General features: G+C 36.1%; 1 protein-coding gene across 2 annotated transcripts in view; it reads right to left on the bottom strand.

Moving 5' to 3' along the window:
* Cstf3 (cleavage stimulation factor subunit 3) overlaps window positions 1-13,169 on the bottom strand; it is a 74,087-nt gene that overhangs the window by 44,607 nt on the left and 16,311 nt on the right. For both annotated transcript variants that reach the window (XM_090347918.1, XM_090347919.1), the window contains exons 3-4: window positions 9,997-10,098; window positions 9,779-9,874 (exon numbers count right to left, since the gene is read on the bottom strand). In XM_090347918.1, coding sequence (XP_090204044.1) covers window positions 9,779-9,874; window positions 9,997-10,098 — 198 coding nt within the window. The remainder of the gene's footprint in view (window positions 1-9,778; window positions 9,875-9,996; window positions 10,099-13,169) is intronic.

Below are 13,169 nucleotides of genomic sequence, written 5' to 3'. Positions count from 1 at the left end.
AGGATTGGCAAAAGAAAAAAAAAATATATATATATATATTGAAGTATTAAGTCATCATGTAGCAATGTAATCATTTATAATTCAGAAAATGTAAACCCAAATGTGTGGATTCTAAATTCCTGGGTTCCACCAACTATGGATTGAAAAAAATTCCAAGAAAAAGAAAATTGCAGTGTATATTTTTCTTATGATTCCCCAAACTACACAGTATGACAAGTATTTACATAGTATTTTATTAGCTATTCACTATCTAGAGATGACTGAGATTATATGAAGAATTTTTGGGTTAGATATAAATGTTTTTATAAAGATTTTAGTTCCTGAGTTTTCATATACCAACACATAACAATTTGTCAAAACATCAATATCAGCTGGACAGTGGAGGCTTATGCCCATAATCCTGCTACTAGGGAGGCTGAGACCTAAGGATTATAGTTCAAAATCCAACCAGTAAGACAAATCTAAGATACTCTTACCTACAATTAACTAGCAAAAAGCTAGGGGGTGCTGGATCCAATGGTAAAGAACCAGGAATGAATGAGAAAGCAGTGAGTCCAAGTTCCCAGTGCAACACAGTCATACATATATATATATACACATTCTCACTAACACACATACACACACACACACATAACTGGGGACAGTGGCTTGAGCCTGTAATACTAGCTCAAAGTCCTGGAGACACTTATCTCCAATTAATCACCAGGAAATCAGAAGTGGAGTTGTAGCTCAAGACGTAGGGCGGTAGCCTTGAGCTGAAGAGCTCAGGGACAATGCCCAGGCCCAAAGGTCAAGTCCCACAACCAACAAAAGAAAAACAAATGGGTCCAAGGGTTGGAAGCATGGCTCAGGTGGTAGGGCACCATATACAAAGTTTGAGTCCCATCTCAAAAAAAAAAAAAAAAAAAAAAAGTCCATCAATAGGAAAGTTTCTCTCGAAACTTTGATAGGATCGAATAACCTCAAAATAAAAATTATAAAAGTTTGCCAAACATAGTGTTGTACACCTTACAGAAAAAAAAGGCAAGATTTCAAATTTGAGAATAGCTTGGAAATTTCCTTAAAAGCAGTAGGGAAGCTGGGAACCAGTGACTGTTACCTCTACACCTAGCTACCCAGGAGACTGAGATCTGAGGATCCCGGTTCAAAGCCAGTCCAATAAGAAAGTCTTTGAGACTCTTATCTCCAATAAACTACCAAACAAGCCAGAAGGGGAACTGTGGCTCAAGCGATAGTGCTAGCACTGTGAGGAAAAGCTCAGGGATGACTGGGCACAGTGACTCAGGCCTGTAACTCTAACTACTCAGAGGCTGAGATCTGAGGATCACGATTCAAAGCTAGCCAGGCACTAAAGTCCGTGAGACTCTTATCTTCAATTAACCACTAGAAAACCAGAAGTGGTGCTGTGGGTAGGGCAAGGGGTAGGGCAGTAGTCTTGAGTGGAAAAACTCAGGGACAGTGCCCAGGCCCATGGCCGAGTGCTTGCCTAGCATACGCAAAAAAAGCCAGAGGTGGTACTGTGACCCAAGTGGTAGAGCATTGAGAAAGCCCACGGACATTGCCCAGGCCCTTCATTCAAGCCCCAGGACTAACAAAATAATAAATATATATATTTTTAAAAAATGGTTGAGTTGGGGCCGGAAGTTTGGCCTAGTGGTTAAAGTGCTTGCCTAGCATGCATGAAGACCAGGGTTCGATTCCTTGGTACCACATACATAGAAAAAAGCCCGAAGTGGTGCTGAGGCTCAAGTGGTAGAGCTCTAGCCTTGAGGAAGTCCAAGGACAGTGCTCAGACCCTGAGCCCAAGCCCAGGACTGGCAAAAAAAAAAAAAATGGTTGAGAAACATCTTTCCAGTAAAAAGCTTAGAAATGAAAACAGGAACCTCTGTAAGTAGTGATAACTAACTTACGTAGGAACAAACCATTCCACTTTACCTAAAAGAAATAGCTGAATCAGGTCTTAAAGCTTTCAAAACATCCAAGGAAGCTATTATAAAAACAACAATGTTTGAAGCCTATCTCCAGTTTAAGTGACCTACTGACACTTGGGGACATTATATGTATGCATTAATGGAGTTTGGGCTTCAAAGCCAGCAATAAATTCAATGAGCAAAACTTGTCAAAATGAAATCACACAATCCTAAATTAGATAAAGGATGCAAGAAACAAGTCGCATGATTTCCAAGCATATGGCAGACCCCAGAAATTAATGACTAAATTACTTCATTATTTTAACAACTATACGAAATGTTCTACCAGACATGAAATGTAACAATGATTTAATTATTAACCTCTATAGCCTCAATTAACCTAACTGGCTGCCAGAAAAAAAAAAAAAATCAGGAAAACAGATTGCCTGTGGCCATCCCTTGGGACATTCCATCAGCAGTTTCAGTACACTGAAGTAGTGTATAAGCTTCAAACAAGACCATGAAAACAGTGAAGTGTTATGACTCCTAAAGGATAACCTTTCAAAAAAAATTTACTCATTCACAAAACTAGAGAGGCAACTTTAATTCACTACCTGCTAGAAATTTAAGTTGAAATAGTATCTATTTTGGTTTATCTACTTTAGCCAGATGCCAATGGCTCACTCAGATAATTCTTGTTACTTAAGAGGTTCAGATCTGAGGCTCAGTTTGAAGCCAGCCTAGACAGGAAACTTTCATCTCCAGCTAACCACTAAACAGCTGCATGTGCAGCTGTGGCTCAAGTGGTAGAATGCTAGCCTTGAGCAAAAAAGCTGAAGGACAGTGCCCAGTTTTCAAGTTCAAGCCCCAGTACAAGCAAAAGAAAAAAAAAAAAGCAATATTTAAAACAGGCATGGGTAGTTCATGACTATAATCTTAGCTACCAGAAGGCTGAGATCTGCAGGATCATGTTCAACAGTCCGCTAAGGCAGGAAGTTTACTAGACTTCAACAAAATAATCAGCAAAAACCAGGACTGGTGATTGTCTCAAGAGGAAGATAGCAAGTCTACAAACTTGAGTACTACTAAACAGGCTAATGAATATAGGATATATATAACACAGCCATAAATATACAATTGGGGGACATCATATTGAACAAGACAAGTTCAAAAAGCCAGATGTTTTCATTCTCATACGGAAGTTAGACCTAAAGACATATTTTCATGAACATGTACATATGTATACCTATATATTTATATGGACAAAAGAGAAGGGGCAAAGGTTAATCTTGAAATACATTGCAACTATATATGAAAGCAACAGTTTCTCAATTAAACCTGTTGTCAATAGTGGCTCTGGGAAGGCAATGAAAGAAAGCTGTTGGAGAGGCTATCTGTGAGAGGGGGTTGGGCTAATAAGGGAGTGTGAATGAGGATATATAGGGTCAAAGCAGTTGCATGTGTGAAAAACAAAACAAGAAAACCTATTGCTTGAGAAGTGAGAGTGATACAGGAGATGAGTTCAATTGTGTGAATGAAATATATATATTGGAAATGTCATTAAGTGTATGCTCATTATGAAATACATGCTTGATGAGTGCAAAATACACATTTCAAGAAAGTCATCATCATAAAAAGAATACTCTTCGAACCCAGAACAAATGCTGGAGCAATTATCACCACAAAAAAAGGGCCATCTCAGCCAGGTATTGATAGCCTGAAATCCTAGCTACTCAGGAGGATGAGATAGGATATCAGTTTGAAGCCAGGAAAGTCTGTGAGGATCTTATCTTCAATTAGTCACCAAAAGGGAAGTGGAATTGTGGCTTAAGTGGTAATGTGCCGTGCCAGCCTTGAACACTAAAGCTTAACAAAAATCTGAGGTCCTGAATTCAAGCCCCAGTATCCACACCAAAAAAGTTATCTCCCATGTAAAAAGGCTTATGTCATACATATGCAAAAGCTAAGGGTTGTATTTGAACATGTCATCACAAAACATTTAATTTTTTCACAAAGGACAAAAACAGATTTGGGACCTTACATGTTATCCTTTATTTTTGTTATATTTCAACTTATTATCAGAAAACATGTCAATACTGCCTTGGATATGAACTTCTCTTTTAACTACCACATAATATCTCCCAACATAATTTTCCTTTGGAGGTCTCTTAGGTATACAAATGGTGACTTACCCACATTCTGCTTCCTTGAGCCTTAGAAAAGCAGATGAGTTTCTTAGTAAGTTTTAGCTAAAGCAAACATTCATCATTTTTGTTCAAAGGTTGTGTATTTCAGCATGTGGGGAATGTAAACTTTGACCTATTATAATAATCATTTGACCATTGTAATAATCTACTGTGTTTTCTGCAAAAATTTGCAAGCAAAATTAACTTAGCAATAAATAGATAAAAAATTATAGCCAGGACATTGGTGGCTAATCAGGAGGCTGAGATCTGAGGACTGTGGTCTGAAGCCAGCCAGGACAGTCCATGATGCTATCTCCTATTCATAACAGATAAAGCTGGAAGTGATGCTGAAGCTCAAGTGCTAGTGTGCTAGTCTTGGGCAAAAAGAGCTCAGCGACACTGCCCAGACCAGAGGCTCAAATACCACGACCAGCAAAAATAAGTTAAGATAATTTACAAAGTAACAAACGCACTTGTTTGTATTCAAAAATACTAACAGGTGCTGGTGGCTCTCATTTGTAATCCTAATTACTCAGAAGACTGAAATCTGAGAATCTCAGCTGAAAGCCAGCCTGGGCAAAAAAAGTCTGTGAGACTCTAATTTCCAATTAACTACCAAAAAGTAAAGCACTACTACATGAGAAGAAAAATTCCAGGACAGTGCCCAGGTCTGGTGGTGCACAACAAGAAAAAAAAAAACGTATGCTCTTCACAGAAAGCAGCAGTGAAGTCTTAAGAGATCTTCATTTCTTTTCAAAGGACCTTTCATAGACAGTGGGTATGGCAGGGCACCCAGTGTCTGTTAAATGCCTGCAATACCACCATTTGGGAAGCTGAGTCAGGAGGATCATACTTTGAGACCAGCCTATGACTACACAGAGAAACTGTCATCCTCTAGTTCCTACAGTTGAAAATGGGAAAAAAATTTGAAAAAAAAAAAAAAAAAGACTATCTTAAAAAAAAACCTATTAAAACACGTGAATCTTATAACCTCAATGGTCTTAAGAGAAAATTACGAGCTACCTGTTTCTTTAAACTCAATTCAGAGCACCTGCTGTGTGCTGCTATCCATTCTATTTTCAAGAATGGAAGTTTCCAACTGCAATATCATGAAAGTTTTAAGTGTTTATCTGTGAATTAAAAATATAATTAGGTATAATTAGGGACAGTCATTCCATACATGTCCAAAAAAAATATAAAGCATGACTACTCTTCACAAAACTGTCAAACTGAGTAATACAATATTTTTCTGCTTCACAACTAATTTTAAAATTTATATGCTTAAAAAAAAATAAATCTAGCCGGTTGCTGGTGTCTCATGCCTCTAATTGTAACTACTTAGGAGGCTGATATCTGAGGATCACAGTTCAAAGCCAGATCAGGCACAAAAGTCTGTGACTCTTATCTCCAAGTAACCTCCAGAAAACTGGAATTGGCGCTATGACTCAACGTGTTGAAGAGCATTACCCTTGAGCTGAAGAGCTAAGGGAATAGTGCCCAAGACCAGAGTTCAAGCCATAGGATGGACCAAAAAAAAAAAAAGCCTGTTTAAAAAGTCTTACAGAGAAAATGTGTTTAATAATGACTGCATTGATTATAAATTTTGCTTCATAAAGTTGAGAAATAATTTCACCTAAAAAGCATAAAAATAAGCATATATATCTAAGCATCATTATCCAAGTGATGATGTTCCTTTGCAGTTTTTGTATGAGATGACTTGTATACAGAGAAAAAGGCCACAAGAAAAAGAAAATGTAAAGATGTTAGTATTAGTGACAACACCTAAAAACTACTGCTACAATAAAAGCAGGAGTAACACAGTTCAATAAAACCTACAGAGATTACTATTTAAAATAGTGAACTGAAAATAATTGTAACAAAGTTCTATCATTAGTCAAAACACCTCCGATAGCTAATTCATCAGCTGTGTTTACAATTCTACTCTTTATTAAGAATTATGTTTTATGTTAAGAAATTGTAATAAAGTGTAGAGTAAAATCTGAATAATCACACAGACATGGACCACATTTATTACAAACAGGAAAAGTGTAGATCTATAAGAGTACAGATTTTTGGTTCTTAAAAAAGGGAGAGAGCTACAAGCTGAAGTATAGAAAAGAAATCACCATAACCTATATGTCATCATTTAGTCTACATTTTAAGATCACAAATATACAACACATCAAAATACAATTTAATCTATTTAAAGGAATTAAAACAGTATTAAGAGTAGAGAAGTTTATTTCAATTTAGGCCACTCATGTTCCATCCTGAATTCATTTTCATTTTCCAAGAAGAAAGGTTATTTGGAAAAAAAGTGAAATTTATATGTCACAACCTATTATTTACAAGGAAAGAAAAAACAAGTATAGAGAAGAATTCACATTAAAATTAAAAAAATAAAATAAAAAGCAACCAATTCTCTACATTCGTTTATTAAAGAATTACAGCTTTTCACAAATGGGATACATTGTTGCTATTAAACAGGAGCATTACCTTCTTCATTTCTCCTTCAGCTATTGATAAAAATCATAATTCATTTTGAAACTTTTATGAACTTGGTTTACTTAAAAACAAATCACTTCCCACAAGAAATATTGTAGCTTACATGTCACATTAATTATATGAAAAGCTACAGAAACTACAGGGAACAAGATCCAAGGAAATATAGCAAAACTGTACAATATCTTAATTTGTTGTAACTTAGTGACCCTTTAGATCACTATAAAAAGTGGTTCTGTAAGAACTGAGAATAACTGAGGGTGAACAAACTCCATATTTAAAAACTTACATTTCTTAATATAAAAAATACTTAAACTATGCTTAGGGCATTTGTACGCAATAACTAGAATGTTATTTAAAATGTTCCCATAAAAGTAGGATGCAATAAAGATACTTTGATATCATTGTGATCACATTTAGACTCAATACTTGATAACTCTCTTTATGAGTAAGTCGTACCATTGCTTGTTCTTATGATATTAAATCATGTGAAGCAGTCGTTTGGGGATGCAGGAGGAAAGTATTACATTTCAAAGAATTGAGGCTAACATGACTCCTTAATATTATAATACTAAAGTTGGTCTAAATCTCAAAATTAGATAAATTATTCCTATATACTCATTCACAGAGTTTTACAGCACTTTCCATACTTCAGGGGGAAAAGTAATGAATGCTTCATATCTTAAAACGTATAGTTTACAGAAGTAATTATAATTACGTTGCTAACTTAGTTGTAGAAAAGCTGGTGATATACTGTGTCACTTTTTTCTGAATTATAACCTCAATTTCAATTGATATTTCAAATTGAAAAGTAATCTTAAAACTTTTTCTCTTTTTTCCCATTTGTATTTAAGCCAGACTTGCAAGCGTTTTCTCTAGGGAGGCAGATTACTTTTTCATATTAAAAATGTATTTTCTATTAGAATAGACTTGTGTATTTTAGAGCTATACATATTAATTTAGTTGAATGTAAGTGAACGAGAACATCACAATTTCTCCATCATAAAGTACTAAGTGAGTTACAATAATGTATTAACAGAAGTTTATTTTCTTGAGAGTGAATACAGGATAGTGTAAACACTGTTAGTATCACTTTTAATGAAACACATTCTTAGTATCAAACTCATATATTTTAAAAAATATTATATAGGTTATGCGTCCTTACCAAAAATAATGGTCACTTTGACCACAGGCAAAGGAAATTTTAGCCATTCAAAGACTAAACAAAAAAGTAAAATGTGGAAACGAAGAGGAAACCAGCAGAGAAGAGGAGATAGCTCAGGGATGCATTTGTGAACCCAGTATTCAATCTAGTAACTTAAGATTCTAAACAAGAAATATTAAATACAATTACCATTTCTTCACAAGATGATTTGAACATATATGTATTGTGTACATTTTATACATACATAATGTATTTTGTGTTTATATGATTGCAAATATTACCAACTAAATAAACCAAGCAATTTGCTAGTAGTTCTGTATATGAAACAAGCCTATTATTTAGACAACTTTCAGTCTCTTGAAATAATGTTTCTTTTCTTTGGTGTGGGGAGACAGGGTTTTCAGGATTCAATTTTTAGAACGAAGTTTTGATCTCGTAGTAAGGAAATGGAGGAAGTAAACTCACTGTGTTTATAAAATGCCAATTCTAGTTGAATTCATGCTAAAATAAAATACACTGATAATATCTGAATGTTGAAAGAACTAAAAGTCAGAAAGTACTAATTCATTATTTAAAAAACAACCCTATTTCAATCATGTTTGTTCCTATTGAGCTTAAAAAGCTAATGTGTTTGCAAGTCAGAATGCAGACCAGGTGCAGGTGGCTCAGGACCCTACTTTAATGAATAAATATGAAGCAGCACTTGCTTCGGCATCCTTCGGGAGGCCTCATTTGTGATGTTACACCCATCTACTTTGGTGATTTAAATATATACAGGAAAGAGAAAGTTTCAGAGGATCGGTGATGAAACCTTAAGGATATGGTCAAACTATCAGACTTCACATAAAATCTCACACACTCAACACACAGACCACATACACAACCACACATACAAAAATAAAGGACACACAATGTTCCTGCTACTGTCAGTAATTTCCCTCCCCACAAAGTAATAAAAACTAACCACAGCACAAACTCATGAGTACACGGTAGCCTCTATTCATGCATGCCGTTAATTGTGTCCTGAGGACACACTACAGGTGACATTGTGTTTCAGAGTCTGTTTAGTATTGTTGATGGCTAAAGCCATCCAAAACAGACCCACACATGTCAAATTTCCACCATAGTGGATAACGTTGTATTGAGGCTGCAATGTACTTAATTATGCTAAGAATTAATATTGTAAAATATTAAAAAGTACTGCATTAATAAGAAAGTCATCATTTTTAGCTTATTGGGGATATCAATTATTTTCATCTTACCCTCTATCCTATAATTTAAATAGCCCCGGAATGATTACATGGTGCCAATTATCAACATATTAACACTTTGACCACTAATTTCAATCTTTAAAAATAATTTCTCTTATAATCCTAAGAATAGGGTCCTTAGTCTTTAAAATAAACAAGCCCAACTTCAAATTTCAAGACAGATAAAAAGAAAAACAAAGGTTTTACGGTATAAATTATAATTGAAAATTTGGAATCACATTAGCTTATAACTGCACAATGTAAATTTTCATCATAAAGAAAAATAATTTTTTCTAAGTTATTAAAGTACTTATGATAAAAACACACATTTTCATAGTTAAAATTTAAATGTTTCATTTCACCTGTCAAAATACTTTATAATACTAAGTTAACATTTCTATATTTTCATATAATCCCATCAATTAGTTTATAAATACGAAAATGAGTTCTAAATAAATGACACAGGAGGCAATAAATTGACACATGACAAGTAAATAAAAGGCTAAAGCACTCCAATACCATTGAAACTGTTTTAATGTTGTTGCAACTCCAAAATGCAACAATCATCAGCTTGTAAAAGACCCAAATTTCAAAAATTCACTTTAATTACTCCTTCATACCTATTTACAATAAAGGCAAGAGACATTTAAATCCTCCTTGTCCTGATTCTACTATGCTACTAACTTGTATTCTACCACTATAGTGTATGTTGCAATTCCCACCAGATGCTATATAAGAAAAAATAAAATAAAATAAAGTATTAACCTCTGCTTCAATGTACAGTTTCCAGAATCTGCCAGAACTGGGGAACTGGGCAACAAGGCGTTCATAAGTCTTCCGTGCTTTGTCTATAGGTTGATTCTAAAATTGAAAACCAATAAACAGCATTTACAATGTTAGGACTATGAAAGTATTATTTACTGCAGAATCAAGTAGTGTGATTGGACCCATAGAGAAGGAAATGTAATCCTATATCACTAAACCTGTGCCTCTCGAATGAGAATGCTCCAAGCATCAAGGTCATATGGATTCTCTTCTAATTTCTTTTCAGCTTTCTTCACCTTCTCTGGTACATACTCAGCTGCCTGAGGGAGGAAGAAAAATAACGAACTGAAGTTACTGTTTTAAAAATCCAATGCCTTACTTAATTCAAGAGCAATATATCGGTCCTTAGATCCAATGTTATAATCCAATGCATTAAATTATATGTTTTCTAGAATCTATGAACTGCACATTTTTCCAGAAGCCACTTGGATATATGAGCAAATAATCAAATATTGTTCTTCAAGAGAAGTCTTTATATTTAAATACTTATTTTCATGTTAACACACAACATCATTTTCTAATTGGATGGTCTCAAGACACTTAAAATGTTCAGTAAGAAAAATCCTGAGTTATATCTGTGTAAATCTGCATTACACCTTTTTTAAAAGATATCTGCTGCTATATCATGTCATATACATGTTGAAAAAAGTGCATTACACACTCAAGAAAGAATAAGAGACAAATGATGTCTTAGATATTTTTCCTTTTGATTTTTTGGAGACTGACTCTTGCAGCTGTTACTCATGTTTATTTTGGGTTCAAATATTCTTCCTGCCTCCACCTCCCCAGTTGGATGGAACTTCAGTACTGGGTCACAGATTTGTTAATGAATAGTTTGAATTCACAGATGCTAAGGTCCTAGGGTACTTGAAACCAAGCCTGAAAATCACTGCTGCTGAAGAATACAGGGAATTCATTTTGTAGTTAAAAAACAAAAAGACATGATTCACAAGTTGTATACGCAGCATAATGTAAACTATGAAGAAGCCGGCAATAAGAGATTTAAAACAGGGGCCGGGAGTTTGGCCTAGTGGTTAAAGTGCTTGCCTAGCATGCATGAAGACCCGGGTTCGATTCCTCGGTACCACATACATAGAAAAAAAAAAAAAAGCCAGAAGTGGTGCTGAGGCTCAAGTGGTAGAGCTCTAGCCTTGAGAAAGTCCAAGGACAGTGCTCAGGCCCTGAGCCCAAGCCCAGGACTGGCAAAAAAAAAAAGAGATTTGAAACATACTAAGCCAGGCAGGGCGGAGGATCATGAACTCCAGGCATCTTATGCTACAACACAGCAAAGCACTCAAAACATGCTTTAGTGATCATGTTTAGGTACTAAACATTCACCAAACTCTTGTGGTGCTAGAGATCAAACCCAGGTGTCTGTGTACCTAGAAAATTGCTCTGCCACTGAGTTACATGGTAGTCCCTCTTCCAATTACTTAATAAAATAGGGAGTTTTTGTTTGTTTGTGACAGTACTGAGACTTGAACTCAGAACCTGAGTGCTTCCCCTTAACATTTGGCTCATGGTTATAGCTATACCACTTGATCCATAGCTTCTGGTTTTTTGGTGGTTAACTGGAAATAAGAATGCCAGAGATTTTCCTACCCCGGCTGGCTTTCAACCAAGATTCTGATAACTAAGTCTTTTGCCCAGCTAGGATTACAGGTGTGCGCAGACAGCACCTAGTGATCATTTTATTTCTAGTACAGAAATTTGTCTAGGAATGTCGAGTTCTCAGTGGAAAAGTGTGTGGCAGTTATGTTTAAGATTTGGAATTCCGAGCCATGAGTTTGGCCTAGTGGTAGAGTGCTTGCCTAGCATGCACAAAGACCCGGGTTCAATTCCTCTGCACCACATACATAGAAAAAAGCCGGAAGTGGTGCTGAGGCTCAAGTGGTAGAGCTCTAGCATTGAGAAAGTCCAAGGACAGTGTTCAGACTCTGAGCTCAAGCCCAGGACTGGCAAAAAAAAAATTCGGAATTCCAGGCTGGGAATGTGGATTAGTGGTAGAACTAGCCATGAACAAAAAAGGATGACTGATAGCTTTCATTCAGTTCAGTATTGGCAAGTAAGTCTGAAAAACAACTGTGTACCAGGAAAAATGTGTGACCAAGTCAGTGAAGTAGATACTAATTTAGTTTTTTTTTTTTTTTTTTTTTTCCCCCGGGGTGGTGGTGGTGGTCATGGGACTTGAACTCAGGGTTCAGGGGCCTGGGCATTGTCCCTTAGCTCCTCAGCTCAAGGCTACCGCTCTACCCCTTGAGCCACAGCACTACTTCCAGTTTTCTGGCACTTAAAAAGATAAAAGAGTCTCACAGACTGTAATGACAAAGGGCTGGCTTTGAACTGTGATCCTCAGGTCTGTCTCCTGACTAGCTAGGATTATAGGTGTGAGTCACCACACCCGGCTTGTTTTGTCTTTTTACCCTGGGATTTCCTGAATCCTATATGGCAATAAACAATGACAATATTCAAGGATTAAAAAGGTATAGCTAGGGTTGGGAGCATGGTCTAATAGTGTTAAGAGTGCTTGCCTAGCATGCATGAAGACCCAGGTTCTATTCCTTGGTACCACATACATAGAAAAACCCAATCGGTGCTTTGGTTCAAGTAGCAAAGCACTAGCCTTGAGCAAAAAATGTCCAAGGACAGTGCCCAGGCTCTCAGTTCAAACCCCACAACTGGCCAAAAAAAAAAAAAAAAAAAAGTATAGTTGCCTCTATCATTTATTCTTTCCTTTCTTCAGCCTACTGAGTATTGGGGGTTTCAGATATATACCGCCACTTTCAGCTCCTTCACCCATTTAAAGTTAAATTATCTCATGGAACAATTCTGTCAAAATAAGTTTAGGTGGACCCCAGTAGCTAACATCTGTAATCCTATCTACTCAAGAAGCTAAGATCTGAGTATCAAGAGTCAAAGCCAGCATAGGCAGAAAAATCCATGACTTTTTATCTCCAGTAAACTAATACCTCCCCCCCCCCAAAGCTTGAAAGTGTAGGTATGGATCATGTGATAAGAGCACTAGCCTTGAGCAAAAAAGCTAAGGGATAGCATAGAGGCTCTGAATTCAAGCCCCAGGACTGGAACACATGCATGCATGCAGGCAGGCCCACAAGCACACGTATATACAACATACATATGATCAGAGGAAAAAAATTACTTAGAAGAAAACTTTTCTTTGGAATAAATTTGCTTAAACCAGTTATGTCTGTGCTTATTTAGAGAGAAAAACAAGACTATAATAGCCTGATGCTTGTAAGCCTCACTATTCAGGAGGCTGACACCTGAAAATTACAGTTTAAAACCAGCCTGAGCATGACAATCTGTGAGA

The sequence above is a fragment of the Megascapheus bottae genome, chromosome 16 (assembly GCF_031878675.1).
Source record: "Megascapheus bottae isolate mThoBot1 chromosome 16, mThoBot2.hap1, whole genome shotgun sequence".
NCBI classification, from domain to species: domain Eukaryota; kingdom Metazoa; phylum Chordata; class Mammalia; order Rodentia; family Geomyidae; genus Megascapheus; species Megascapheus bottae.
Note: the sequence above shows the minus strand (reverse complement) of the source record. Positions and strands in the feature narration are given on the sequence as shown.